This window comes from Agaricus bisporus (assembly GCF_000300575.1).
Source record: "Agaricus bisporus var. bisporus H97 unplaced genomic scaffold AGABI2scaffold_6, whole genome shotgun sequence".
NCBI lineage: Eukaryota > Fungi > Basidiomycota > Agaricomycetes > Agaricales > Agaricaceae > Agaricus > Agaricus bisporus.
In genome coordinates, this window is record NW_006267369.1 from 1862619 (window position 1) to 1890523 (window position 27905).

The 27905-nt window shown below is 46.3% G+C and overlaps 12 protein-coding genes across 12 annotated transcripts; 6 read left to right on the forward strand and 6 right to left on the reverse strand.

Annotated features, from left to right (window-relative positions):
- Nucleotides 1-98: 98 nt before the first annotated feature.
- On the reverse strand, nt 99-954 carry AGABI2DRAFT_193436 (hypothetical protein). Its single transcript, XM_006462071.1, has 4 exons — nt 864-954; nt 569-803; nt 452-516; nt 99-389 (listed from the first exon to the last, which is right to left on the reverse strand). Exons 1-4 carry the CDS (start codon nt 910-912, stop codon nt 352-354), a joined length of 387 nt encoding a protein of 128 aa, XP_006462134.1. The 5' UTR covers nt 913-954; the 3' UTR covers nt 99-351.
- Nucleotides 955-1077: 123 nt separating this feature from the next.
- On the forward strand, nt 1078-5040 carry AGABI2DRAFT_143817 (hypothetical protein; the record flags this gene model as incomplete). The annotated part of the gene is made up of 12 exons (XM_006462072.1): nt 1078-1104; nt 1155-2779; nt 2832-2935; nt 2997-3116; nt 3508-3554; nt 3595-3819; nt 3865-3986; nt 4013-4315; nt 4385-4503; nt 4570-4723; nt 4782-4860; nt 4921-5040. The coding sequence occupies 12 exons, from the start codon at nt 1078-1080 to the stop codon at nt 5038-5040; spliced, it is 3045 nt and encodes a 1014-aa protein (XP_006462135.1).
- Nucleotides 5041-5624: 584 nt separating this feature from the next.
- AGABI2DRAFT_118998 (hypothetical protein) lies at nt 5625-7175 on the reverse strand (the record flags this gene model as incomplete). The annotated part of the gene is made up of 1 exon (XM_006462073.1): nt 5625-7175. One exon carries the CDS (start codon nt 7173-7175, stop codon nt 5625-5627), a length of 1551 nt encoding a protein of 516 aa, XP_006462136.1.
- Nucleotides 7176-7575: 400 nt separating this feature from the next.
- Nucleotides 7576-8868, reverse strand: AGABI2DRAFT_118999 (hypothetical protein; the record flags this gene model as incomplete). The annotated part of the gene is made up of 3 exons (XM_006462074.1): nt 7576-7998; nt 8065-8443; nt 8501-8868. 3 exons carry the CDS (start codon nt 8866-8868, stop codon nt 7576-7578), a joined length of 1170 nt encoding a protein of 389 aa, XP_006462137.1.
- A 931-nt stretch (nt 8869-9799) lies between these two features.
- On the reverse strand, nt 9800-11414 carry AGABI2DRAFT_119000 (hypothetical protein; the record flags this gene model as incomplete). Its single annotated transcript, XM_006462075.1, has 13 exons — nt 9800-9938; nt 9994-10019; nt 10077-10114; nt 10172-10198; nt 10257-10397; nt 10452-10547; nt 10622-10753; nt 10808-10840; nt 10890-10946; nt 11000-11129; nt 11185-11204; nt 11266-11275; nt 11343-11414. 13 exons carry the CDS (start codon nt 11412-11414, stop codon nt 9800-9802), a joined length of 921 nt encoding a protein of 306 aa, XP_006462138.1.
- Nucleotides 11415-12412: 998 nt separating this feature from the next.
- AGABI2DRAFT_119001 (hypothetical protein) lies at nt 12413-15860 on the reverse strand (the record flags this gene model as incomplete). The annotated part of the gene is made up of 5 exons (XM_006462076.1): nt 12413-12725; nt 12787-14007; nt 14070-14601; nt 14659-14690; nt 14749-15860. 5 exons carry the CDS (start codon nt 15858-15860, stop codon nt 12413-12415), a joined length of 3210 nt encoding a protein of 1069 aa, XP_006462139.1.
- Nucleotides 15861-16322: 462 nt separating this feature from the next.
- AGABI2DRAFT_179018 (hypothetical protein) lies at nt 16323-17731 on the forward strand (the record flags this gene model as incomplete). The annotated part of the gene is made up of 9 exons (XM_006462077.1): nt 16323-16550; nt 16612-16839; nt 16900-16909; nt 16968-16987; nt 17054-17183; nt 17237-17293; nt 17346-17378; nt 17427-17558; nt 17635-17731. Coding segments are annotated over exons 2-9 (549 nt in total), but the record flags the coding sequence as incomplete, so codon positions are not given.
- Nucleotides 17732-18960: 1229 nt separating this feature from the next.
- AGABI2DRAFT_119003 (hypothetical protein) lies at nt 18961-20599 on the forward strand (the record flags this gene model as incomplete). The annotated part of the gene is made up of 12 exons (XM_006462078.1): nt 18961-19126; nt 19182-19210; nt 19259-19315; nt 19373-19393; nt 19445-19497; nt 19549-19671; nt 19721-19768; nt 19826-19955; nt 20016-20050; nt 20102-20306; nt 20364-20445; nt 20511-20599. The coding sequence occupies 12 exons, from the start codon at nt 18961-18963 to the stop codon at nt 20597-20599; spliced, it is 1038 nt and encodes a 345-aa protein (XP_006462141.1).
- On the reverse strand, nt 20589-21636 carry AGABI2DRAFT_186193 (hypothetical protein). The gene is made up of 3 exons (XM_006462079.1): nt 21553-21636; nt 21062-21488; nt 20589-20989 (listed from the first exon to the last, which is right to left on the reverse strand). The coding sequence occupies exons 1-3, from the start codon at nt 21588-21590 to the stop codon at nt 20675-20677; spliced, it is 780 nt and encodes a 259-aa protein (XP_006462142.1). The 5' UTR covers nt 21591-21636; the 3' UTR covers nt 20589-20674.
- A 108-nt stretch (nt 21637-21744) lies between these two features.
- AGABI2DRAFT_193439 (hypothetical protein) lies at nt 21745-23193 on the forward strand. The gene is made up of 5 exons (XM_006462080.1): nt 21745-21807; nt 21860-22134; nt 22200-22270; nt 22328-22667; nt 22731-23193. The coding sequence occupies exons 1-4, from the start codon at nt 21781-21783 to the stop codon at nt 22414-22416; spliced, it is 462 nt and encodes a 153-aa protein (XP_006462143.1). The 5' UTR covers nt 21745-21780; the 3' UTR covers nt 22417-22667; nt 22731-23193.
- An 806-nt stretch (nt 23194-23999) lies between these two features.
- AGABI2DRAFT_206393 (hypothetical protein) lies at nt 24000-24376 on the forward strand (the record flags this gene model as incomplete). The annotated part of the gene is made up of 2 exons (XM_006462081.1): nt 24000-24121; nt 24203-24376. The coding sequence occupies exons 1-2, from the start codon at nt 24011-24013 to the stop codon at nt 24374-24376; spliced, it is 285 nt and encodes a 94-aa protein (XP_006462144.1). The 5' UTR covers nt 24000-24010.
- A 1195-nt stretch (nt 24377-25571) lies between these two features.
- Nucleotides 25572-27703, forward strand: AGABI2DRAFT_70511 (hypothetical protein; the record flags this gene model as incomplete). The annotated part of the gene is made up of 4 exons (XM_006462082.1): nt 25572-25620; nt 25673-25763; nt 25812-26310; nt 26372-27703. 4 exons carry the CDS (start codon nt 25572-25574, stop codon nt 27701-27703), a joined length of 1971 nt encoding a protein of 656 aa, XP_006462145.1.
- Between the last annotated feature and the right edge of the window lie 202 nt (nt 27704-27905).

Consider the following 27905-nt stretch of genomic DNA (forward strand, 5'->3'; position numbering starts at 1 on the left):
TCGTTGAGGAATCGGTAAATCCGTTAGCGCGCACGATACTTCCGTGAAAGCATTTACCCGAATCCAAAAAGTAGCAGGCACCCATATCTAGCCGAATATGAGCGGCAAGCAAGGCAGCAGAAAGCGAATGCAGAAGCAGCTCGCTGTCAACAGTAAATTGTACCCACACAGTGCGTTTAAAAATAAAACTACGAATTTTCAGCTATATATTACAGAGCACTGCCGGTAAATATCAGTGGCAAATCTTAATGAGAGATGAGTAAGTGGAAAGGGGATAAGAAGTGAGCGACATAGGAGTAAAAAAAGGAGTGGCGAAGAAGAGAACGGAGAACACTCATGGCGAGATGTTATTTACAACCGCGTGATTGCTTTCGAGTCCAGAGGCATGCCTGGGCGTATTCATAAGACATAAGACATTGAACGCCTGAAATTGAAGGAATTTCAAACTCACCAGAAGCGTCAATACCGTTCGATGCAAGTATTCGGTTATGGCGAATTAGCCTCGCCTGATCGAAGCTTAATGTTATGTTTATCAGTATCTAATGATTGCAGAAGGCGGTGGACTCACTTGACGCGTTCTCTACGCATGATATCAAGAACCTCTTGCGTGCCTTGCTCGTCCAAACCAACCCTGGAATCACCGTCTTGGATATTGGCTTCAATGTCAAAAGCGGATGAAGTTAGTCCGGCATTGGCTTGCTGTGAGAATGTTGACACAGGAGCGTAATGCTGCAGCCTGGGGAAGGAGTCCTTCAAGCGTTTTGGAGCATGCGCAAGGATCATTTCGCGGTAACGATAAGACACTTAGTAATAACAACCTATATGAACAAAAGTGTTGACGAAAGTCAAGTGAGTGGGCACACCTAGCAGAACGACGAAGACAAAAGCAGATACTGATGCATAGAACAGCATTGGGTAGAATACAGGGGCGGCTATTAGATGGTACAAGTAGACACGGAGCAGGCTGTGTCACTGGACACGCAGGTCCGGCCCATCACCGATCACGTGCTATTTAGCACTGTCTCTCTACGCCATCCCTATTTTTCTGAACAATAGTCAGACTTGCATTTGACTAAAATGTCTTTTCTTTTCAAGACTCTCGAGGTATACATCCCTTATCTTAGTAGTATCTTTGTGAATGATTTCTTTCGCAGAATGAGTTTTGCCCCCCATTAGATTCATCTCTCTTAGCTGCTCTATTGGCCGAGATCGAGACTGAAAACGCTCAAAATTCCCTGACAATTTCATCGCCGGAAATTGTGGCCTTGCGCCACACACTACGAGAACTAGCTACACACGCCGATGCGGCTCAGCTGACCGAGTTGGCGGATCTAAGCTTAACTTCTCCTACTGAAGATACCGCCAGCTCCCAAGACGCTGGTCTCGGAGCTTTCACAGCAGACACCTCTTTCAGCTCCCAATCTTCTTCCGGTTCATCCGACTATTCTTTCAGCTCACCTTTAGGGTTTCTTCAGGCTGCACTCCCAGACGCGCCCCTTCATGCCTTGAAAAAAGCACTGACACATGCAGAAAAGGATGGAAAGGATCTGGATCTGGATATGTGGGATCTCGTGGCGACAATTTTGTCCATGGAGTCCATTCGTGAGCTGGAGGAGCGAGGGTTAGATGCTTTAGACGAACAAGATGGGGTTTTTAGAGAGGAAGATGTTCAGTGGGAGGTTGCCACGCCCACGACTAGGAAGACTCATACTCCTACATCTCCTGTCAAGCGTAAGCAAGGACGTGGAACCAAGATAACCCTCATCGACATTCGACAACAAAACCATGGCAAGCCGCAATCCAAGGCAACTTCGAAACCTCCCTTGCCCGATTTATGGACTCTAGCTTCATCGATTGCAACCCTAATAGCTACATTTCTTCCCCCACATTCCCCTTCCTTTTTCCTCTCTTACCTGCACTCTCCCAAATATGAGACGCCATATCATGCACTTTGTTCAGCTTTGGAGGATTTAAGTGAACCTTCTCGTAGCCTTGGCGAAGACTCCAAAATGCTTCTCACATTACTGGACGTACTTTTCCCTCAATACGAACCTCTCGATTCAGAGCAACGCTCACGTCTTGTACATGAGACTCAGTTAGCGATACGAGCAACTAATGGCCGTGGTAATGACGTCTTTGATATTGTCAAACTCCTCCGTGACCTAGACTCGGATTTCTCCTCGGGAAAATGGGAACTAGGAATCTATCATCTTCCCCCTCAAAGACCTCCTCCTTCACCTATCATCACGACTGGATCAAAACTTAGTAGCCCTCCTTTATCCCCTCTCGCTACTCCCAAACCCCCTTCACAGCTAGTACCGCTAGTTTCGCCAAGGTCCAAAAAAATTAAACCCGATCCGTATCAATGGCAGACCGTTCCCGCACGGCCTGTCCCAGACGATAGTCCTCATCCTCTGGCGCAAAGTATACCTGCCTATGCTCATACTACCGTGGACGGTCGCAAAATCAAAGGCGGCGGAAATGAATATGGGAAAGGTGGAAAAGACGACGTAGGCGAAATGCCACTTACCCGAAGCCGTATCCAACGACATCGACTCAAACAAGAGGAATATTTGAAACAAGCAGCCAAGATGTGGCAGAGAGGAGACAAAAAGTCTCGTGGAGGCGAGATTGCGTTCTATTATGCTGAAAAGGTTGGTTACGCTATCGTATCACTGCTCAAACTGTTCGTTGATCGGTTACCTGAGGCGCGCGAATTTCAAGCCTTGGCCAAACAAGAAGCTCTGGAGAATGCGCGAATCATGGTTTATGCCAAAAGGTTAGATAGTGAATTTATTTGCCGTCACTGCATTTCAAGATGACCCTTCCAGATCCTCGACTGGGAAATATGATGAGATTGACCTTCATGGAACGACGGTGTTTGAAGCGATCACAATCGTTAAGGAGGTATTACAGGAAACAAGATGCTCACCCAGTATGTATATCTTCTGTTTTATGTCATAGACTCGGCCCGCTTCCCTTCGCTTTCATTATAGGTCAGCCATTCAAAATCATCACCGGAAAAGGTTCACACTCGGTGAACAAAGTTGGTATATTGAAGCCCGCAGTTAGGAATGCTCTGGTGGAGGAAGGATGGGCCGTAGGATCTTGGGAAGGTGGTCTTGTGGTGCGGGGTCGGAACTTTTGAACACTGTACTCGAAGGTCTTGTCGCTCCCTGTTTTTATGTGTTCAACTCACTGGGTGCATTTTTGGTCTATTAAGTTATGCCTGCTATATTTTCTTGCCATGTTAATAGCCTTTCCGTAGTTCTGCTATTTGATACCACCCCACATGTGTGTTGTAGTCCCAGTGTATTCCTAGCATATCTAGCTAGCGTACGTATTGTACTATCGATATCTAAATTTTTGCAATTTATTCTTGTCATCAAATTCTCACACGCACTCTTCCCTGACCTTCATCTCATTTCAATCCCTTTCCCCGCACCGAACGGGCTAGATTTCGTTCAATATCAGCGACGTTGACAACGATGTCTTCGAATGAATCAGACTTTGATACGTCACCTCGAGTTCGAAAACGCCAGAAGTTTATAAAGGTAAGCCGCCCTACAGTTGACCCTTGGCCTTTTGCTGAAGCCTGCCTGGAAGGAGGATAGTAGTCCGAAGAATAGGAACACTAACGTCACAAAATCAGACAGATCTATCTCGTCCCTCTTCTGGGACCCGCTTTTGTATCCACCAGGCGGGAACATCCCCCACGAGGAAGATGCTGCCTTTGATGAGGCAATGGATGCACTTCTTCCGGAATTTCTGAACACGCGATTATCTCTTCAAGAGAAGGAGCTGGAATGCGATGATAAGGTGGTTTCCTGATGTTCCTAAACCCGTGTTGTGAAACCTTAACAGGCACCAACAAGGGCTCTTACCTTAGACCCCTCACACGGTCTGAAGTATCTTTTCTGCTGGACTCTCAAACCGCGGGCGATGCCACGGCTATTCTTACCCAACGGAAGCTCAAATTATCGCAGGTATGGTACACCTTTCAAATAGACAGTTTCCATCAGTATCAGAAATATTCACAGGAGAGGCGGCAAAACCATGTCCATCGGCAAACAATGGTGGCGCAATCGGCGCCACTACATGAGCTGAAACCCACGCCAGAAAAAGCAGATCCAAAGCCACTGGTGTTATCAATACTCGAAAATATCAAAACAACTCCATTTGAAAGCTCGTTTCTGTCACGTTTGCAAGGTACCAGGGGAATCGCTCTTGCCGGCTTGATTGGCGTCGATTGGGAAACAATCACTCCTTGGATGAGTCTCATGAGAGACATTCAGGATCATTATGGCTTTGCACAGTAGGGGTTTTTCTAGGCATTGGTTAGTTCCTTCCGTACTGACATAAATCTTACACGAAACTTGACTAGTCCTGAGCAAAATTCGCCAATGGAGGATCTTGCGCCTATAACATACAGCACTCTCCAGGCTTCTCATCTACCCCAAACCCATGATTTGTTAGAGCGCTCCTTCTGGACGGGGATAGATGGTGAATACCCGTCTTTCTCATGTCCTGAATTGTAATCTCAATTCAGTCGCTAATTTTCTCAATCAGTGAGTGATACTTTGGAGTATTATCCTGAACGCTGTACAGTTGTAGCATGCTACAAATGCCTCGTCGTTGGCGTGGCAATCATAAGTTCGCCACAAGATACGTACATCACGTATCTGGCCGTGAGGGTCGGTTGGGATAAAACTCGAATAGCACGGTTCGTTTACGTTTAGGACAGGAATTTCAGATCAAGTTCATCGCTGAAAATTTCGCAGGACTATGCTCTTCCATTTAATAAAGTTGAATCCCAAGAAAGACATTACACTACACGTTTCGGCCAACAACTCGGCAATGGTAAAGCTATCTAATGAGATCTACTTTACCATCATTCTGAAACTCTGCACTTTCTTGTAGCTGCTGTATAACCAATTTGGGTTCAAAGCAGAGGAATTTATAGCCGGATTCTACGAAGATTACTTAGACCCAGCATCCAGGGCGTCCAAGAATGCCTTCAGATTGCGACTACGACAATGACAGTTCAAATCATTCTTGAATCCGACCAGACTACGCTTCCTGTTACGACGCCCCTATCGAATACATTTTGGTGATGCATAATGCCGAAGATTCCTTGTGCAGCGAAACCTAGTCGACCCTACCAATCTCTGGGGAATCTCTGGGGGAATCTATCTTTAACCCCTTCCTGCCGTACTGTGATGATCAGTTTCAGCTTTGAATGCTGTCGCTGGAGCTACCCGTGCCATGCCTAATTATGGTACCCTCCAGGCGCCGACCTTGTGGACGGTCGGAGACAATTGCTCATACAGCTTTAGAATCTCTCCAAAACCTGGCGATTCCTCCCACAGCCGATACGCTTAGCTATTAGCTTCTTCTTGCCCCTCTGTACAATAAGTACGGCTGACAAGGAACTGCGGCGCGTATAGGGATATGACTTGATGATGTCCAAATCACAAGGTATGCTACGCATCTCAAGTATAGTACTAATTATTACTTCTGACATGGTAGAATGCGAAAAATATGAAGTCGGGTATCCAAATGTTTGTCAAGCCCAAAGACGCTTTACGTAGTCGGTGTCCATAACGCCGGAAGCTTCCACAGGGTTAAACATGATCCCCTCCTGAACCAACCCTTTTCAATATTCTCAGTGCTTCCGCCTTCCAGTTCATGTTAGGTATAAAGCGTAACCCGAGTCTTTCATCCGCGAGCACGGTAGAACGAATTGTCAGCATAGACAAAAGATCCATAAAAGGATTGCTATTCCTTTTACCAAATAGCTGCATATCGTCACAGTCGTTGATAGTGAGGTATTTGAGAACGGGAAGAAGTGCCATCACATGCGATTCCGCCGACGTTGGCCGGGCCAAACTCTGAAGAACATAACGGCAAAATCGTATTTGACATGACAACAATTCCAGATGTGTAAGTTGAGGTGTACTTGTCAGGATGTCAAGTAGACCCTCAGGGGAGTCGTAACGCGAAAGGCCAAGAGTTCGTAGCGTGGAGGGTAAGCGAGTAAAGAAATTTCGGAAACGGTTGCGATGCTGCTCTCCAGGAAAACCATGCCATTCTAACCTTTCGAGCTTCGAAAAGCGAACATGCTCAAGCATGGCATTGCTCCACGCATCTGGGAGACATGTCCACACGAGGTTTCGTAAATTATCGAGCGTGATAGTTCCATCGAGCGAAGGATGACGACGATCAGACGGCGTGAACAATGGCTCGCGTATTGAATACTCTTTCAGGTTGCGACATTCAATAAGCAAATCCACGCAAATGTCCATTGCCATACGATCTAGATCAAGTACAACCATCTGCATCCAAGGGAGTTTAAGCGGTGCCAACAGCCTTCTGATAGTTACGCGACGAAGAGCAATGATTTCAGTAAATGAAATGTTCTCTGTCGTCTTCATGTGACCATTCGTTGGCCAGCCCAATGCAAGGTCTTCGAGTGAAGAGAAAACACCGGAAAGCGAATCAACCCATTCGGGTGGAACGGCGCTTATTCGTAGGCTCTGAATCTTTGACGCGTACTTCAGGATAACTGCAAGCATTTGCTGCAGTGATTCGCGGTCGTCTTCGAATACTGTATGGTATTGATTATTTGGAAAGGCGCAAAAATAATTTCTGAAATCAAGCTCCAAGGAACCTGAAAAGTTTCTGGTATTTCCAAAGTACAAGTCAAGTAGAGCCACTTGAGATCGTAATCGTGGCCCTTTGACCTCTAGAGCTATCGTTGTCCAAAGTTCTGGTGTAGACCGAGCAATCTGACGCCAGTGCGAGGACACAGCTGCCAAGATAATAGGGAAGAGTGGTCCAGGGTCCTCGAAATCAAGGGACGTTTGTTCGTATCGATGGCCATGTACGGATTCGGTACGAAAAACACGGGTGTTGAAATTAATTGGTGGGCTAACGTGTTGGAAGATGGATGAAATGATCTCAACGGGCAGCTCTTTCGTCATCGAGTGTATCTCGTTAAGTCTCCTTAAGAGACCAGCTCGCTCTTTTCGAAGGCGACTTATAAGGCTGTCAAGCCTCTGGGTCTCGTCATCGATGAAGCGAATTTCGTCTTGTGGTGTAGCGAAGCTTTGGCTAGCCAATGAAAGATCAGCCGATTTGTAGCCACTCCGAAGGTAACCAGTATCTGACCGCATAGTTTTAATGGTGCTGAAACGATCATTCGCATTATCCCGATGGAAATGAGTGTCCCACTTACCTTACTACAGGTCGCGTTGGAAGGCGAAGTACAATTTGGATGCCAGCTCCTTGACATGATGAAGCCACCGGGTGGGTTATGATCAACGAAGCATGATGCACGAGGCATGACGCAATAACAACAGATGAAAACAAGGACCGTCATCTACCATAACCTCACACGATCGCCAATAACTGGCGACGGCCGAGTGCTGATCAGCCAGAATATGTTGAATACTTGGACGTCGCGAGACAGGATAAAATGCGTTTATTGAGAATAGCCAACTTATCACATCAAAAGAAGTCTGTTGTTCAGTATATCAGGTGAAAAAATCATATTCAGGATGAAAAAACCATTTCTCACCAGAACCTCCACTCTCTCACCAATTTCGCCTCTCCGTTAGTCTTTGCAAAAATAAAAACAGCAGCATAAGGCATCCGCGACAATATAACTCGTTCTTCTTCATCGAAATAGTGTCCGCCTGCATCGCATTCTTCTTTCTTCGTAACAGGTGGCAAGAATAGCGTATCCCATCGAATCTTGACTAAGCTTGATAAATTACTAGCAAGGGTTTTCGAAACGAGAGTCTCTCGTTCCCTCATTCCCCGTAGAAGATCCTTGCACATGTGGCAATAAGGCAAACACGTTATAAAATCTCGTCCTCCAAGATCTCCATCGGCATGAGTAAGGTGTTCCTCTAGCAAAGACGCGTCAGACAGGTATATCCCCAGATACAAGTCTTCCAAATGCTCGAGGGGAGCCAAGGAAGTAGCAAAAGATTCCTGCAGCAACAAGAAAAACATAGATTCAGTGGGCATTCAGCGAGAAATGAGCATGAGACGGTCAACAGCTAGTATTTCGGCATTAGAATGGTGATCCGGAATCGGCGAAAATCTTGTGCATTCAAGGCTGTCTTCCAGGCATCCCAAGCAGCAATCCGTATCAATTCGACTAGTTGATGTTAATTCCAATTCTGTTAGCCGAGGAAAAGTTTTGGCGATAAGGCCAAACAGTTTAGTATCAATGCGCGGGACATTCATGAAAGACAGCGATTTCAGATTTGTCCTTGCAGAAGATTGGTCAAAAGATCGGAAGAGCAAAGTAATTATCAAGTCTTGTGTTTTTAAACCCTCGGACGCGAAGCAGATGTCCAGTGTTTGTAGATTAGCAAAAGCTCCTATGTTCCTGACGTCACGCATGATGACTTGCGAGGAACCAAAAAAAGCCCTAAATGAATCATTGGATATCAATATATGCGTGCAAAATAAGGCCAGAAACACTAACTTGACCCAGTTGAAACTTCTGACCATACCGAATACTTCTTTCTCGATGGCAAGAGAGGTCCACAGTTCGAGGAAGTGAGACGGCGAGTCAACGACCACGTCGCGAAAATATACGCGCATGGCAATTCCGCGAAGCGCCTTTGAGGCTTGGATGATAGAACCAATAGCAGAACGACTCGGGGGAGCGTCCAATTGGCAGAGACAAGCCGATTGCACCAGTTCGATGATCCTTTCGATGACCTCGAGTGGAACGCGAGGAGATACGACTATACAATTCTGCTGAGGGGGAACAGGTGCTTGACCTCTGATACGAAGGGTCAAAGAACTTGTACGGCTGGTGAGGACTATGGAATTGGCTCGACGGGGCATGATGATGGCGGGGAAGAGCCGAAGAGCAGGATGATGAGCGACCTGAGATTCTTTGCCACTTCGGCTGAACACTTTATTCAGTCGCAAGGAATACGACTATGTTGCGGGGAAGAAATACGCCGCGACAGGAGATGCGCGCATTAGTGAGGGCAATTTATTAATTAATAAATTAATAAAATTATTTATGCGAACGAGAGAGTATCGTTCATACAACTATAAGTGAGAATTTGGGCACTCGATTTAAGTTGATCTTGCCTATGCTCTCACCGCAGCCAAGCCTTGATTTTTCAGAGGCAGCCGGAAAAACAAGCTCAATACACTCAGCACAGAAAGCATGAACTTGGATTTTGAAGGGCCTTGATGGCAGTCTTGCTCTTCAATGGTGAACTGCTCTGCATAGCGCGAATCGAGATGAATTTGGCTCAAAAACGGCCAGACGGACTTCTGAATGAAGTTGAGGGATCCACACCTAGTTAATATGCATGAAGTATTTTGGTGCTCTAGGCTTTGTGGGAGGCATCCACCGTTCAGAGGTTGGCGAGTCTCTGATTTCAAGTCGCATAATAAGCAACTCAGCCCCTTTCGAATCTGAGAGACCGAGACGTAGAGCATCCCGGGTTGGTTAAAACCATCCAAAGTCACTAAAACTAGTTCCCTCCATCGAATGAGGGAACATCATGATGATACAACGTCTGTTCGTAGGACTTGTGTTTCAGTAACCATAAAAAAAAATTCAATCAATATGGTTATCACAGCCACTGTACAGTAAATTGTTCAACGAGTGCGCTGAGTTTTAGACTTTTTGTCTTCACAGATTCATTATTTCCCCAATTAAACGATACCCTAGAGGTCAATTAAACTGGTTCTGTGCTGGAACGGTAAGCCTTTGCTTGTGTTGACGAATTTATGAATACATATACTTACAAGCACATCACTCCGAGTTGATCTGGACAGTTGAAGGACCGCAAGTTGACATTGTCGGCAATCCGTCCCTCACCAGCTCATCGTCTTTCATTCGTATGTGCAGAACTATTCGGCAGGACAGAACGGAACGAAGGGTACCCTGGATCCTAGATGGTATGCCAGTGAGTAAATACTGGGAATATGTTGCCTCGATTGACTTACGGTAGCAAAAACGGCTCGTAGTCGCTCTACAAAAATGTATATCAGTGGTAGGACAGGAGAAGAATGATATGTGAGATATCTACATTGCTGAATAATAACACAACATTTGCAACAGAGACAACTGTGAGTTTGATAGTCAGAATGCTTCGCCGTTTACAGATAATATAAACTGATTTACCAGTTATATATACGTAGAGCAGTATCCCTGTGTACATGAGAGTCATTTTAGCATCTTGAGAGACCGCCGTCCATGAGATACTGACCATCATAGAAGACTGTCTGAAAGAGTGGCGAATTTCTGCCCCATCTATCTGTGTTGAGACGTTTTGAGGATGACAAATCTAGCTGCTCAGGAAAATGCTCACAAAGTGATGCCGCTCGAGTTACCAATAACAATAGGATTACTATGTTACTGAGGTGAACAGTGATTCACCACGCAGATGATGAGATATACTAACCCAAATCATAGGCAGCTTCGACCAGGAACGCCGCAGGGACGATCGAACCATAACGGGGGATGCATCCAAATGGAAGGTTTAAGGCTACAGTCAAATCTTTACAATAAAATAAAATAAAAGAAGAAAAAGAGGGTCAGCAGCTGAATCCCTGCTCGTAAAATAAAACTTACGATTAATATCTCTCCATGAGATGAACAACAAAACGAAACACAAAACTACCGTCACAGTAACGATTCCGAATAAGGCGTAAATCACGGGTTTTGCCGTGGCCCAGATAGCCCAGGTTCGAAGTGTTACAATCACTGACAATTGTCACTGGACAAGAACATATCTGATTTTTTCAATCTCGCACTTACATGCAGCACCGATAGCGGAAACAGCAAACATTGCTAATATCTGATATTGAAATACGGTGTTTATGAATGGTGAGTAACTCACTTCCTCCAGCTTTGTACAAGGCATCACATTCTGACGTAGTAGCATCGCCAAAGCGATCTGAAAAAATGCATTGTAAGTTCTCCAGAAGCTTGGTATGGAACGTGACTTACAATACAGATTGAGGAAGGGGCATACAAGTGGCAGGTAACGTGTAATCATATACAAAACCTTGATTTTTACCCCATTGGCATTCCATATCAGCCTGACTTCCGAGTCGAAAGTCAAAAGCCAGTCAAAATACTATTGTTCCAGAATTTGAACTGGAGTTTGAAGCCGGACCTGTGATAGTACTTACAGCGGTGACGAGGCCAGCCACTGACATTTAGATGTAAATCAAGCAGGGCCCTTGACTTTGCGATAGTATGATGTGACCTACGAGTAGCATACTAGAAGCATTGTAAGCCGTGTTGTAAAAGAGGACAATGTGAGCCAGTGAGGGACCGGGAGACATACATTAACATTCCTAGATATTTGAAGCGCCTTTGCTAGTTCCTTGATAAACGGCGTAATGACGGGGTCAGCCATAACAATCTCTTTAGGGCTCAATAATTCGGGTTGAAAGCAGAGTCTAAGGCGTAAAGGACGAGGAGAATGACGGTTAGCCAAGACTCTACAACTCAAAAATCTCACCGCCTATTAATATCTGACCAAATGATACGGAAATGATACACTAATAGAAACATCAAGTTTCATCTATGATCAAGCATCATTTTCCGCGATGGTGTATCGAATCTGAGCACAACAGAACTTCTGACGACTGTTTAATGAATGTCGCATTAGCTACCAAGTCGCAGTAGCATCTAGTCCCAAGAATGAAATACGATATGGCGATCTGTGTATATGCAGGGAACCGGCGGATCACAGGCGGGGGGCCCCACTCGAAGAGATGTCCACCCTTCCATCATCAATAGCAACTGCCGAGGGGCAGCGATCAAAGTGACCAAAATATAGGTGAGGAGTGCGTCCCCGATTTGTTCTTGCTTGACTGATTAATTAGTGGTATGGGAAAGACATGAGTTGATCACCAGGGAAACTGATAGACTGAATGACATATCATTACTCGGAAGCGCGAAGTACATACCGATTGCGGCGTTGTGTATCGAGGACGGCACGGCTGTTGAAGGAAGTCCGAAGTTCGAATGCTAGTGTTGACAGTTTTATGATGGTCGTTAGTTTTGTGAATCTTGCGTTCTGGTATCCAGTTACGATAAGGGCACGTTGAGAGGTAAGCTAAAGGTCAGACTTAGGTTATTGTAAGTTTCCAACCAATTGCCGCCAGGATTGCCCGAGATGACTAGAACAGCCTTGAGGAGCGACGTGCGAACGCACTGATATAATTTTGGCCCGCTACAAATTGCAGGTAGCCGCAGAGGCGTCGCTTCTCTTTCTCCAACCTGCCAAGATGCTAATTCAAGAGACAGCACGACTTCTCTAGAGCTGACAATAATGAACGCAATTCAGGGTATATTATACCACTAGCATAGAATCATAACATTATAAAAAGGCTAACGTACCCATGAAAATTATCGTCGAGTAGACCTGCTATTCTGCCTCATAAGAGATTGACCTTCCTGGGATGAAATGTCACTCAAAATCCAGCTATGTTCGCCCGTCTTTTTCTTTTTCTCTTTCTCTTTTCCATTACCTTTTCTCTTCTTTCGAAACATCTCGTCGTCTTCCGACCCCGAAGAACAGCCCGAATTCAAAGACAAATCTTTAACACTGCTCCCATCCGAAACAGGATCCACATGCATACGAGAAGCCCATTGAGTCTTCTTAGAACTTGGTTTCGTCTTCGAAGTTGAAGCCATGTTGTTCTTAGGTCGATCATTGACACTGGAAAATACACGTCAGTCTTCACAGATGAAGCAGCAAGTGGGTTGAAGGGGAAACGCACTTAGTCCCCTGAGCCCGAGCCCTGGCCCTGGCAAGAACGCTCTCATGAGCCGCGATTCCCACTTCCGAAGACCAAGACTTGGTATCATCAGGCTTCAGCCCAGGACGAGGCGTGAGATCAACATCGTCATTTCCGGCTACGCTCCCTATCGCACGTCCTTTAGGCATCGGGGTATTCAAATTTGTATCCATGTCCACATCGTCCGCAGTCCCCCCTTTCTCCCCATCTTTTCCCATATAAGCTTTCCCTCCCAATCGTTTCTTCGAAGGACTTCGAGCTAAAATTCGCGACTTGATTTTCGAACTTCCTTTCTCTTCCTCATCACTGGAAGGTATTTCAAAAGTTGACAATGGCGGGTCTTTTGATTGAAATTTCGCTTCCGTTTCGATGGGTCTCTGGGATATTGGCCATTTACTCGCAGAGGGTGATCGTGAAATTCTTGATTTTGACAGTGAGCTTTGACTCCTTCGCGATTCTGATTTTTTCTTCCTCCCCCGTTTCTCGAGTCGGATATCATTGCCGTCGTCGCTGGAATAGTCTGTATAATTTACGGCCTTCTTATTCCTTTTTGGTCTTGAACAGCGTAAAGATCCATCTGTCTTCATTCCCGAGTCAGTTCCTTCTTCTCCATCGGTAATGGACATCGCGTCCGAGCCAGTTCCGATATCGGCTTTCTTCTTCCGTCTACTGGAGGCTTTTCGCCGCGGAGACGTTCGAAACGTCCGTTCATCCACTTCCGACGCGGTTTCAATCGGCAAAGGATCCCATTCTCTCCGCTTTCGCTTCCCCTCCTCTTCCTCGTTATCCATTACGGGTTCCATACAGCTTTCAATCTCATCTTCAATTTCTTTCCTCCTCTTCCTAGCTCTCTCCATAACAATTCTGTCTCCAATGCCAATATCGAATATTCCATCATCACAATCGCCGTCTTCATCGTAGTTGATCTTCTTCTTTGCTACTGCACTTTCACCACTATCTTCGGGGAACATAGCTGCACCATATGCGGTGCTATCTCTCAAAACTTGAAATGCTGTTTCGGCTCCTATGAGACCTTTGAGTCCAAGGTCTTCCATGATGAGTTGAAGTGCGACTTCCGGGATGAGTATACGTTGAATAAAATCGTTCGCTGTGAAAGGTGTGATTTTTTGAGGGTCGAAGGAATCCAAAGGAAACATATTAAGCAACGTTTGATGTATGATCATCGAACCGAGTCCTCCATAGCTACGAAACAACGCCAATTGTCAGTCCCGGAATGCAAGAGAGGGAGAGTTCACGACACGCACTATCCCGGCTGACTTCTATCGAAATCGATAAACTGAGCTCTGACGCCATTCAACGCTCTCGTACCACGAACCAAAACAGCTTTCATCGCCTCTCGCCAGAAAACGCATTGCAGTCTCGGTCCCTTTCCGATAAAATTGGTTAACATGAACATTCCTCCTTCCCCTCCTCCTTTTCCTCCCTCCAACGCTTGAACATCGACGTTTTTAGGACCAGGATCATCGACGATTGCACGTAAATCTTCTCTCAAATTCTCAATTCTCGTCCCTAGTCGTTCCCAATCTATGTCTTTGGGCCAACCTTTGGTTTCTGCTTCAGGTAGAATCTCGGATTCGAATCTGTGTCGCTGGCATACACTTGCGAAAATCGATAAAGGTGCCTTACGGCCTAAAGGGTTGGTGGAACGGGGATCAGGATGAGATTTCTTGTATATGGTTTTGAGAAGTCGATGAAGATGAAGCGTGGGGGTTTTTGGAAGAGGTTCATCGCAGTAAGGACATAGCGTTTTAGGGTCCATGGCAGGAGACATGAATACTACCATCGTATGTTACCATCGTCGGTGACTGTATAGAAATCCAACGGAGCACGTACATGAATCTTCTTCTTCATACAAGTCCATGTCGCTGTAAGCCAGGTTCAAATTGTACTGATAGCGTGATCGAGTTGAAAGCAAAAACGCACGACAATTCTTCTATATGTTCTTGATACCTTCGCTTACGAGCATGACGTCCGTCAGCATCGGAATCATCGTCCGATGAAATGGGCACGCCACCAAAATCCTGCGTTGACATAGGAAAAGGCTGCAAATTCCGATCCAAAGCTTTCCTTTTCCCTTTGTCCTTCCTCTTGACAGCTTTTGGAAGTGCAACATTTTTGGCACTTTTGTCAAGGGGAGAAAGGGTTGGGAAATTCCGTGTAGCAGCTACAGTGCTTCGCTTTCGGACCGGTGAGACGAGAGGGGAAACATTAGGGAAACTTTGCGGAAGGCGAGGTGCTATTCTCGAAGAGGATAGAGAAGTACGTTTTGAACAATACGATGGGCTACTCGAAGGAGGGGGGTGTGAAGATGAGGCGGGACTTTTAGAAGTGGAGGAGCTTGAGCTCGTATTCGCGGCTGACGATCGAAGAGCAGCACCGGTTTTCTGTGAGGACAGAGGGGACGGAAGGGGAATCACAGATAATGAGGCCGTACGCGAGGGAGCTTTGGGAGTACCGAACAACGAATCTGGTGGGCTATCGGGAGGTGGAAGAGGTCGTGGAATTGGTCGTGGCCGGGGCCTAGGTTTAGGTCGAGGAATCACATTTGTGCTTGATCCCATCGAATTTCCCGTTCCCTTCCCCGCGGGTTCGCGGATCTCATCTTCTGAGTCCGTCTCTCTGGCGCTCCGGTATCGCGGTTCCTTCGCCTTTGCCTTCGCCTTTGGCTGAGGTTTGGGACGGTTGGGGGATGTTTTCTTTTTGCTGCCTTCAGTAGAGTCCAATTTTCTGCTAAATTTGAGTCCTTTCAACGCATTTGACCGACTTGTAAGCACATCCGGATGATAAGAATGCAGTCGGTGATTCTGGCTATTCGATGGTTGCTTTTTGTCAGCGTCCGTTCTTGTGCTTTGCTTCGAGAGACAATCCAGCTCATCTGTACCATCACTGTCCGAGCCAAAGTCAGATAACGATGGAGACCGCCGTTTCCTCGGGCTACTGGTTTTCTTCCCTTCAGGATATGGTTTTCTTGGTTTAAATGAGCTGCCGAGATCCTCGAATATTCCTGTGCGACTGGATGATTTGGGACGCGACATCTGGAAGGAGCAGAGAGTATCCCTCTCGGAGAAAAAATCTGGCTCAGATAGTCCTCGGTAGCGCACACTTGGCCAAGGAGTCCATGCAGTGACGCGATGAACCAGGAAACAACTTTAATTGGGGACACGTGACCGTAGTGTCCTGATGTGCTCCCGGATTGCTAACGTAACGTCCAACCTATACCGTCGCTATTCGTCGACCAGTCACTTATAATAGCATATGGGGACCAAAATACTCAGTATGTGTTTGATCATTCGCATGTCAGTGACTCTGAATCTATCAGCTTCCCCAGAGATCGATTCGTGGCTTTCCCATGTTCTTAATTAATCATTCAAGCAAGAGCAAAGTTGGGGCAAGTGGGATCGTCACTTATATCTTGGCTATGAGCACGCGGTGCCCCCCCCCTGGCGGTTACTGTTGGCATCTCTTCCAGCCGTGAGGCCCTCTGCCTGTAGCTCTTGAGGCACAGACCGCACGGTAGACATCTGGTTGTCAGATGGAGGTATGGGAAACGTCAAGTTCAACACTGATGCGTACATCAAACCCCCCGGGATTTACCTCCGTTTGACAGCTGGTTGTCCGCTGTGCGATCCATTTTCCCTACCTACGCTCCAGACCTCCATATTGTGCATTCTCGGGATGAGATGCTACTGCGACTTCGTAGCTAATACGACATTCAATTAACAGTCGTAAGAAGTTTTATTGTGCTCAGATTCATTACGCGTCATTGAAAATAATATTTGATCATAGGGAATTTGACACTTCTAATATATCATTTCATCAGACATCGATAGACAGTGAGAAATCCTTTAAGTGGTAGAACCTCGGCCAAGCATCACGCTTTCGTTCCTTTACGCCTCTACTTTCCAACCGAATTTTTGAGTCTTGAAGGAGGCTCAGATTATTATGGCTGACCCCGTCATTGCACCGTTGTTCAAGGAGCTAGCAAAAGGACTTCTGATATCTAGAAATGTGAACGTATGTCTCCTTCCTTGCCAGCCCGCAGTGACCTTCTTCAACAGCTTACAACACTTCTAGTATGCTACTCGTATGTCACATTATACCACGACGTTCGAGGCCCTGTTTGACCTGCATCTAAACTTCAGTGGCTGGCTTCGTCACCGCTGTAAGTTCATCCAACGGTCTGGAAGCAAACTCCGGCTCAAAACATCACGGCTAATTCTTCTGCCAGTATTTTGACTGGCTTCTGACTTTCGACTCTGAGATCAAGCTGATATGGAATGCCAAAGGAGTAAAAATAAAGGTTTTGTATCCAATTACTCGCTACCTGCCGCTTGTATATTCCTTCGTATATCTCCATTGTAAGTCATGTTTCACATCAAGCTTCCGGCGAATTCACAATGCGCTATTTCAGATCGCTTTGGCCACTCTACTACCTCAGAATGTGATACTTTGTACAAAGCCGGAGGAAGTGAGTTAGTCAATATCCATATCAGTAGACACCTGCTAATATCAGACATTAGCAATGTTTATACTTGCTGCCATCGGTGCTGAATGTAAGTGCGAGGCTGAATTAGATATGATCTTGTCCCGACGACTGTCAGTGATTGTAACACTTCGAACCTGGGCCATCTGGGGCATGGCAAAACCCATGGCTTACGCTTTATTTGGCGCCGCTACTGCGACTGCAGTTTTGAGCTTTGTTTTATGGATAATCTCCTGGAGAGATATCAGCCGTAAGCCTTAATTAGCATGGCGCCGCAGGGACTGGATTGCTAATCTTCTGTTTCCGTTCTTCATTCCATTGTATAGATTTGGTCATAAGCTGGCTTCCACTTGGATGCGTCCCTCATTATGCTTCTTACGTACCTATAGTATTTGTGGTCGAAGCTGCTTATGATTCGGGTTAGTATGTCTCATCATCATGCTGAAACACTGTTCACCTCAGTAATATAGTCATCCTGTTGTTGTTGCTTATTCGAGGGGTGTCACTTTGTGAGTGTTTTCTTGAGCAGTGAGAGCCATCCTCATGAAATCACGTCTCAACACAGACCGATGGGGCAGAAACTCTCCTCTCTTTCAAACAGTCTTCCATGATGGTCAGTATCTCACGGCCCGAGGTTTCTCAACATGCTAAAATGACTTTACAAAGGGATATTACTTTACATATGTATAACCGGTAAACCAATTTATAAAATTTGTATGCAGCAAAGTATTCTAACTCCCCAAAAATCGAAGCTGTCTCGGTTACAAATGTTGTATTATTGTTCGGCAAGGTAGATACCTTAAAAACCATCCTTCTCCTGAAGTTATTACTGATATACATGTTTGTAGGGCGATTACCAGCTACTTTTGGTGCCGTAGGTTGAATCAAAATCGAGGCAAAGTATTCCCAATATTTACTCATACCATCCAAGGGTCCAGGGAGCTCTCCGTTCCGTCTTTTCCTGCCGAATAGTTTTGCACATACGAATGAAAGACAACGAGCAGGTGAGGAACGGATTGTCGACAATCGTAACCGGTCCCTCAACTGCCCAATTTGATTGACATACTTTTCGTAAGTACAACATTAAAATATTCATCAACGCCTAAAATTAATTGACCTTTCCGGAACAGTACGAGCCGGATTGACATTCGGAGCACCGTCTGACGGACTACGTGATTGGAAATGGTGGATTTGTGAAGCTAGAAAGCCCAAAACTTCTCAAAGTTCCGAGTCAAACAATGAACTTAAATTTAGTACTGTACCATGATTGTGATGAGAGCATTGATTATCATTCCTTCTATGATTAAACATAAGCCCTATCACAAAGTCGTGTCATCAGAACGTTCAATTCTTATCAAGCGGATAATGAATTTGTACGCTTCTCAATATCTTAACCAACACCGATACCCAACACTTTCGTTCACCACCGACCTGAGATATCAAGCTCAGTGCTCTATCAATGTTCGGCCAACGATGTGACAAAAATTCACACGTACAGGGGCTAGACTTGGTTGTAAATAACGTTTCTCATTGGTCGCCCACCATACTCCAGCAGACGTGCGAACAGCCGGCACACGATCGTTGCAGCCTTAAATACTGTAGTCACCTGCAATGGCAAAACCGTGGATTCCCAGGCAATCGATCTCACAGCCATGAGTTTCTTCGACTTTTCAGCTTCCAAGACCCGCCACTACCACCACGGCCGGCTGCGTGTTGAAGGAGGAATCATACCCGAAGCCATCACTGCATATAGGACCTACGGAGACCCAAATAACCCTTGTATCGTATATCCGACCTGCTATGGAGCGAGGCTTGATTGTACGCTGTCCCTTTTTCTTGTTGCGCCTGATCCATTGATTCGCTATATGCCTAGCCCAAGAGACTTTCATCGGTCCTGATAAGGTCTTTAATATGATCATCTTAAAGTTCTGATAATTCATGCTATTACAGATTTTCAACCCGGAGAAGTACTACATAGTCACATTTGCACTCTTCTCTAATGGCGAGGTGAGTAATATCCTTTTATTCTGGTTGTTCCCATCTTTAATCGCTCTTCATGATTAGTCTAGTTCTCCTTCAAACACCGTGAGCTTGGTTGGGCGTGTATTGAACTCCCCGTCACTCACGTAGCCATAGCCTGCTCCGTATAATGGGCCATACTTTCCGAACGTCTCATACCAAGACAACATGTACGTATCACTCTGTAGCTCGAAATTGACATCTACTGACTTTTCATATAGTCGTGCGCAATATACTGTTCTCCAGCATCTAGGAGTTCAGAAGATTCATACTGTGGTTGGCTTCTCGATGGGCGGCCAACAAGCTTACCATTGGGCTGTCATGTATCCAGACTACGTTGAGAGGTAAGTACTTCTATGTCTATGTGCTGTCTTCGGTCTCATCGTATTTTAGATATATAGTCATCTGTGGATCAGCTCGAACGAGTGATCATAATAAATGGTACGATTTATGTATTATCGAAAGATATGAGTTAATTTAAACGTTGACACCGAATAGTTTCATTGAAGGACCAAAGGCAGCTTTGGTAGCTTCTAAAGACTTCGATAATGGGCACTATAAAACTCAACCTCAACATGGCCTTCGGGCATTCGGTCGTGTGTACTGTGGCTGGGCGTACGGACAAGCTGTACGTCATGCTCGTCTTTTTGTCCTCTATGCGCTCGCTAAATAATATCTATGATATCAGTGGTTCCGCGAGAAACATTATTTGATGGGTGGCGAGTGAGTATCATGACTTGATTTTTAAAGAATACGTCCACTCATCATTCTCAGATATCCCGATCTGGAGACCTTCATGCGAGGCCAATGGGAAGCAGGTAACCTTCTCTGGGATGCCAACGACCTCGTTACGCTTTTCCATACTTGGGAAACGGGCGATGTTTCAGTAATCCGTGACGGCGGTAATTTAGAGAAATGTCTGTCAAGCATCACTGCGAGGGGTTTAATCATGCCAAGTAAAACGGATTTATATTTCCCTGTGCGTATTTTTTTCGCCGCAGTATATGTAAAACCCGGAACTAATATGTTGGTATAGCCTGAAGACTGTGAAACCGAGGTTTCTTACATGCCGAATACTGCGAAGCTTGTGGTCATACCTTCCGTATGGGGGCACATGGGTGAGTTGGCCTGACGTTTACGTCTACCCAGTCATATCTCTCGTACTCATTGACTGCACTTGCAGCTGGAAACGGACGCAACCTTCCCGATCGACAATTCATGCACGAAGAAATAATGAAATTCTTCGAGGAGACCTCGAAGTCCGAGAAGTAAAACATGATGTCCACACACCGACAATAAATATCGTCCTTCCAAAAATATGTCCTTCCTTAGTATTTCCGAAAATATTTATAGCTTTGCTGCCAGCCTTCCACCTCCGCTCAACCTGAACGTCTCGCCATTCACATAAGGACAATCCAAAATCCATCTAACCGTTCTTGCGAATTCGTAAGGCTGACCAAATCGACTCGGATAAATGCCGTTCTCGATGCTTTTTCTTACTCTTCCAGAAAAATGAGCGGTCATGCTACTGTCAAATGGACCAGGTGCAATTGATACGACGCGAATGGCATGTCTGGCCAATTCTCGTGCCATGGGTAAAGTCATGGACCTAAGAGCGCCTTTTGATGCGGAATAAGCCGTTTGTCCGGTTTGTCCTTCATACTAGTAACACGAACGTTAGTAAGGTGGTGATAGAAATTTCGAGGGGGGTAAGCAATAATCATTAAATCTCACCGCGGCGGCACTCGAAACGAAAATTACAACACCTCTCTCACCATCCACACTTTCTTCTGGCTCAACTTTAACCAGATACTTCAACACCAACCTCGTTAAATTAAACGTTCCAGTCAAATTCACAGCCAACACGAAATTCCATAATTCCAATGAATGAAGTTCACCATTCGCATTGATCATTTTCTCCGCGGTACCTACACCTGCACAGTTTATCACACCGCCTAGTCGTGCTTTGGTTTCACGGGTCCAGGATACGGTTTGTTTGACGGCGGATTCAATTTGAGAGAGGTTTGTTATGTCGGTTTTGAAGAATTTGAGATGGGAATTGTTGGAGATCGTGGTTGGAGGGGAGGAACGATCGAGAATGGATATGTAGGCTCCTTGAGAGAGGAGGTCTTCGACGGTAGCTAGGCCTAGACCTGAAGAACTGGTATATGTATGTCGTCAATTAACTAATTTCTTTATATTTAGGTCAAAGATAAAAAACTCACCCGCCGGAAACGACGAAGGTACGATCAGAGACTTTCATTCTCGTCGAGGAAGAAAAAGAAGGAAGCTAGGGAACAAATTTCATGGTATTTCGACGTGATATGGTTCAATTTCAATCTTGTTGCCGGACCCGGGAATCACACGAGAAAGCTACACGTGGAAGTAACGCTTACGTCATTGAGACTTGAAAGTGGTCTTCCTAGCTTCCACGACACACTTTCTGCACGAAAATGTTCCGACCCACTCTACGTTCTACAGTACGTCCACTGAAACACGAAAAAACAAAATACAACTAATATCTCTTGTTAGACCCGCATCCTTCGCGGAACGACACCCACTTCATTCCTCAATGGTAGGCTAGCCGCCTACCGCTTCCTTTCTAATGAAGCCCGCTCGAAAATCCAAACGGCCGTCGATTCGAAGCCAGTGGTGTTATTTATGAAAGGTACTCTGGATGCGCCAGAGTGTGGGTTTTCTCGTGCTGCGGCTCAGATCCTTGAATTGCAAGGAGTACCGCATGGGAAACTGCAGACGTATAACGTGCTTCAGGATCCTGAACTTCGAACCAGTATCAAAGAGTTCTCGTACGCCTTTTTCGTCTCCTTTTATTGCTTAACTTGTGTCTCAGACCTGGATTTTTCTTTTTTAGGGAATGGCCGACTATTCCTCAGATTTATGTGAACGGCGAGTTTGTTGGTGGATGTGATATTCTCCTTTCAAGTGAGTAGTGGTTGTTTATTAATCATTAAGGCTATACAATATTCATAAATTACGCAGTGCATCAGTCCGGCGAACTCGAAACTCTACTCGAGGACAAAGGCGTCATACCCAAAGTAGAAGAACCTGCCACGACTGCCCCAGCATAGATCCATCCTGTACACTTAGACTTTCTTTTTCAAACAATACATGGCGCAGTATCGTTTATAAAGACACTCCGTGTTAGAAGGAAAGTTTCCGTCAACTCCGACTAGTAGGCCAATTCGATTGTACCGTTAGGATCCACCTTTCCTCGTTTCACCACTTCGCCTTTAGATTTCAATAAATCCTCAATCGTTCGTAGTTTACCGTCCTCCGTTGAATCTTTGAACCAGCCCAAATGATCCGCTATGAGATGCCTATAGGTATCATGAATAATGAAATTAGCTTAATTAGACTTTGGACGAAAAAAATTGACGTACCGGTTTTTGCAACCAGGACATTGTACTAGTACAATTCCTTTCTCATATGCATGTTTTGAGAATTCGTGCGATGATCTTTTACCACATCCTTCAACGGTACAAGTGAATGTTATTGAGAGCTTGGGTTCCATTTTACCCACAGCTTGTCTGCCGACGACAGGTGTTTCTTCTGTTTCTTGTGTGGGTGTCTTTTCTTCATTGCCGAGGTTCAACGTGTTATTAGATGATGATGACGAAGGAGGTGACGATGAAGATGAAGAAGCGGTAGAATAACGTGAAGATTGAGGAGCAGCGACTGCAGGAACGGCTATACCCAAACGAAAACGGAGTTGAACATTATAAGTCGATGGAAGTGATGGACTTGGAATGAGGAGACTGCGAAGTGCTGGTGGTAGACCTGTGTTACGGAAAAGTCGTGAAGGAAGCATTGTTGTTTCGTTGTCGAAGTTGAGGTGAGGGTTCTTGAGAGTGGTGAAAAGAAGACCTTGGCTTTGTTTGCCGAGGTAACGTCAGGTAACGTCACCACTTTTTTATGATGTGATGCTACAAATAGCGCTCACTGCCGTCCTTTTGTGATCTTCTCCCGATCCACGATAGTAAGTAAGTACTTGTATCTTATATCCGTCTCACATTTGCTTACAACCGATACAACCTAGATACGAGATCCTTGAATGCTCATGCCGGGCTTGTTTCTACTTGGGACGCCGGTTCCTTCGTTGTCAATCAAGAATGATTTTAAGGCATTTTTTTTTTGCTCAACTTGAGCTAAATCTTATTACTTCGAGAAGCCTTCTATTCAAGAAAAAAAAGGAAGAGTACACTGACGTCGATGAAATACCGATTCTCGGAGATGCACTTTAAAAGCCCCTAGGCCAGGCTCAAATTCTTACAGTACACCAATAGACCCCCACCCTCCGGTATTCAAGTTTAACACCGAATGGCGCGCACGCGAGGAAACCTCCAACGTACGTCCATAATCTCTCTTCTTATCATTACACCTAATAACCCTCAACATTCCATCACAGAATTAACCGAAGCAGACCGAATCCAACATCCACGACGCACCCAAGCCGCCAAACAACCTGGCCTCGGCAGTGGACAATTCAATCGACCTCATGTAGGAGGTAAAACTCCTGCCCATCTTCATCATTACACTGGTACCGCTCGCGGTGGACTAGGAAAATCATTTTTTCCACGAGCGGACCCTCGGATTCGGTATAGGAAGAAACGTAAAAATCTTGTGTCTATGCCGCCTCTCAAAGGACCTAAACCGCGTAACCGGATGGCGCATGAGGTTCACCATTATCAAAATACAACGAATTTGTTGATTCCGAGAGTACCGTTTGAGGAGTTAGTTCGATATATTGCTTACAAGGTGACTGAAGCACCCGAGGTCAGTTACATTCATTCAACGATTAACGAGTGTTTGTTATTGAAACGCTTTTTGTTTATTTAGTTTAGTAATTGGAATGAGTCGCATGTCAGGTTTACACCGCAGGCTTTGCAGGCCATTCAAGAGGCGGCGGAATATCGACTCATCCAGATATTTCGCCATTCTTGTCACTCTATAACTATTGCAAAAAGAAAAACTTTGATGCCGTCTGATTTGTGGATGGGTGTCCATCACCGAGTAGATGGAGAAATCTAATCTCATATGTACATACTATTATATATGTACGTTTGTTGAAAATTTAGGCCTTTAGCGGTTTCAAATTTCAATGGTACTTCGATGAAAGAGCGAAAGAAATGACATTCTGGAGCGACGAAATGAGTGTGTTGCAACAGGTAAACGGGTATGTACATGAATTAAGACTAATAGCGAGACGATCGACTATGCCGCTGCTGCGATTTCCTTTTGGACTTCGGTAAGGAAATTTGAGAGTTCCTGCCAAGGATGTCAATATCCATCCACCCATCAAAGAGAGGATAAACGTACTGCATTTGTCGGTTCGTAGCTCAATCCGAGTTTGAGTGCATCGGCGGCCTCTTTAGGTCTACCCATACCACGCAGAGCTTTGGCTCTGCGATAATGACCTTTTGACCAATTTCTTCGGATGGCAATGACAGTCTCGGCGTCAACGAGGGCTGACACATGGTCGCCTGCTTCGAAATACGCTGCGGAACGGTTGGATACCGTGGTCGATAATTCTTCACGCATGAATTGATTGGCTTCCCATGGTGGCCGTTGGATGGCAAGGGTAGAAGCAGTGGTATAACGCAGTACAGCCTGTTGTGCTTGCCCGGTTTTGAACAGCGCCTGCAAATACGGGTGAGTTTTCAGTGAGATCTGAAAGATGAGGATTGAGCTTACATTTCCTTCTTCCTTTGCGCTTGTCACCATTTGTGTGAGCTTCTGAGAGACGATATTACTTGGAGGCGGGCAAAGAAGGTTGGGATTTGCGACCAAGAGCCGCGAGAGACGGTTCGTGTTGACAAAGTCAACGTTACAGTTGTCGCATTTTTCGAGTTTGTGAGGCTCGCACACGGCAATTGTACCGTCACCGCCCAAAGCGAGAGAAACAGGGCGAAAGTCCTGGTCGATGGCAGCCTGGAGAACAGGGTCGGGCGGGGGCAACACCTGTGGCTGCTGCTGCTGCTGAGGCCCGTTTGCGTGCGAGTGAGAATGGGCCTGGCCGGGTGCGTGCGAGTGCGAGTGGGCCATTGTGCGATGCGGTGGCAGCTGGAATCAATTTACACGATGCAGTGAGAGCTATTCTTGGCACACAACGTGACCGTGGAATGATCGTGGATGAGTCAGCTCACGGGGTAATTTTCTCGGAATTGCAGTGCTCGCTCTGACAAAACTCTTATCGTCTTCCTCCATCATCCCCCGTCCTTCTATCATGACAAATGGTCTTGTAAACGGAAACCAGAGCCTCGAGAGCAAATTTGGTCAGTAGCATTTTCACTCGTCACTCACTGCTGGCTCAACCCACGTCCGCAGGTTCTCTTGGCCTCGGCAAGTCTGCCTATGTTCCCCCTCATCTTCGGGCGCAGCGAGCTGCCTCGTCTCCTGTAGTTTCTAATGGGTGTGTGTTCACGTTTTTCTTTCGTCCCGCTGACGTCTCATTGTTTGCTGACAGAACCGGCTGGAACGATTCTCGCCCGACTACCCCCTCCAACGCACCCCGCGGTGGCTCCGCCTTTGACTCCAGAACTCCTGCACCTAGAAGCGGTTTCGCCTCTCGTGATACCAATCGCGGAGGTGGCTGGTCCGGTCCTAATGTCAACTCTAGCTCCTCACCTCGGGATCCGTCTGGCCCATCCTTCGGTTATGGTGTCTGGAAGGATGGCCAACACGTCGTGGGTGGGCGCAATACGCGCCTGGAAAAGGAGCTTTTTGGTGACGCTACCGATACCTCCAAACAACACACCGGCATTAATTTCGAGAAATACGATGATATCCCTGTCGAGGCTACTGGCGCGGATGTACCAGAGCCTGTCCTCTCTTTCACCTCTCCCCCCCTTGACGCTGTCCTGTTGGAAAATATCAAGTATGCCATGTACACTACTCCTACCCCCGTTCAAAAGTACTCCATTCCTATTGTGGCGAGAGGAAGAGATTTGATGGCTTGTGCCCAGGTACGTGACCTAACAACGTTATTGTCTAGAAGCTTCCACTAAGAACTCATTTCTTCCTTAGACTGGTTCTGGCAAAACCGGAGGGTTCTTGTTTCCAATTCTTTCTGCCTCTTTCCAGCTGGGTCCTTCCCCACCCCCACCAGACACTGGTAATCACTTCAGCCGCAACCGAAAGGCTTATCCGACGGCTCTTATTTTGGCTCCTACACGTGAACTCGTTTCGCAAATTCATGACGAAGCCCGAAAGTTCGCGTATCGCTCCTGGGTTCGACCTGCCGTCGTCTACGGAGGTGCTGACATTAACCAACAATTGCGTCTAATTGAGCGCGGGTGTGACCTCCTGAGTGCCACTCCCGGTCGTCTCGTTGATCTCATCGAGCGCGGGCGCATCAGCTTGTCAAACATCAAATACTTGGTGTTGGATGAGGCTGACCGCATGTTGGACATGGGTTTCGAACCCCAGATTCGACGCATCGTTCAAGGCGAAGACATGCCTGACGTTCACGAACGTCAAACTCTCATGTTCAGTGCCACCTTCCCTCGTGACATTCAAATTCTAGCCAAAGACTTCTTGAAGGACTATATCTTCCTGTCTGTCGGCCGAGTCGGTAGCACGTCCGAGAACATCACGCAAAAAATCGAGTACGTTGAAGACGCCGATAAACGCAGCGTCCTTCTCGATATACTCGCTTCCCAACCCAAGGCGGATCTCGGTCTCTCCCTCATCTTTGTGGAGACCAAGCGCATGGCTGATATGCTGAGTGACTTCTTGATGGGTAACAACCTTCCCGCTACGTCTATCCACGGTGATCGTAGCCAGCGCGAGCGTGAGACGGCACTCCAGACCTTCCGCACAGGGAGGACGCCCATCTTGGTCGCAACTGCTGTCGCCGCGCGTGGTTTGGATATTCCCAACGTTACCCACGTCATCAACTACGATCTTCCCTCTGATATCGATGACTACGTTCATCGTATCGGTCGTACCGGCCGTGCTGGAAACACTGGTGTCAGTACCGCCTTCTTTAATAGGAACAACAAAAACATCGTTCGTGATCTTGTTGAGCTTCTTCGTGAGGCCAATCAGGAGATTCCGGGCTGGCTAGAAACTGTTGCTCATGAAGCAACCTTTGGCGGTGGCGGATCCCGTGGCGGACGCGGGCGCGGAGGCAGAGGCGGCAGGGGCACCACAGGTAGGGATTACCGTGCCGGTGGTGGCGGCGGCTATGGTGGTGGTGGAGGTGGAGGTGGCGGATTCGGTGGAGGCTTCAGCAGTGGTGGAGGTGGAGGTGGCGGTCCCGCACGATACGGTCCTCCTAGTGGTGGTGGTGGCGGTGGTTACGGCGGATACGGTGGAAGTCATGGCGGCAACTCGGGCGGTGGGGGATGGTGGTAGATGATCCCTCTCATGTGCTGGGTATGCTGTCGTCAGCATCCTCACCAAGCTCGTTGCCTTTTTTCTTGAAAAAACATCAAACCATCAAAACATGTCTCGCTCCTTTCCCCTCTCACATGCTTCAGGTGTATACTCCGATTGTTGATGGCGCTTGTTAATGATCCCGAAATCTGGATCATTGCAGCAGTTGTCCGATTGGGAT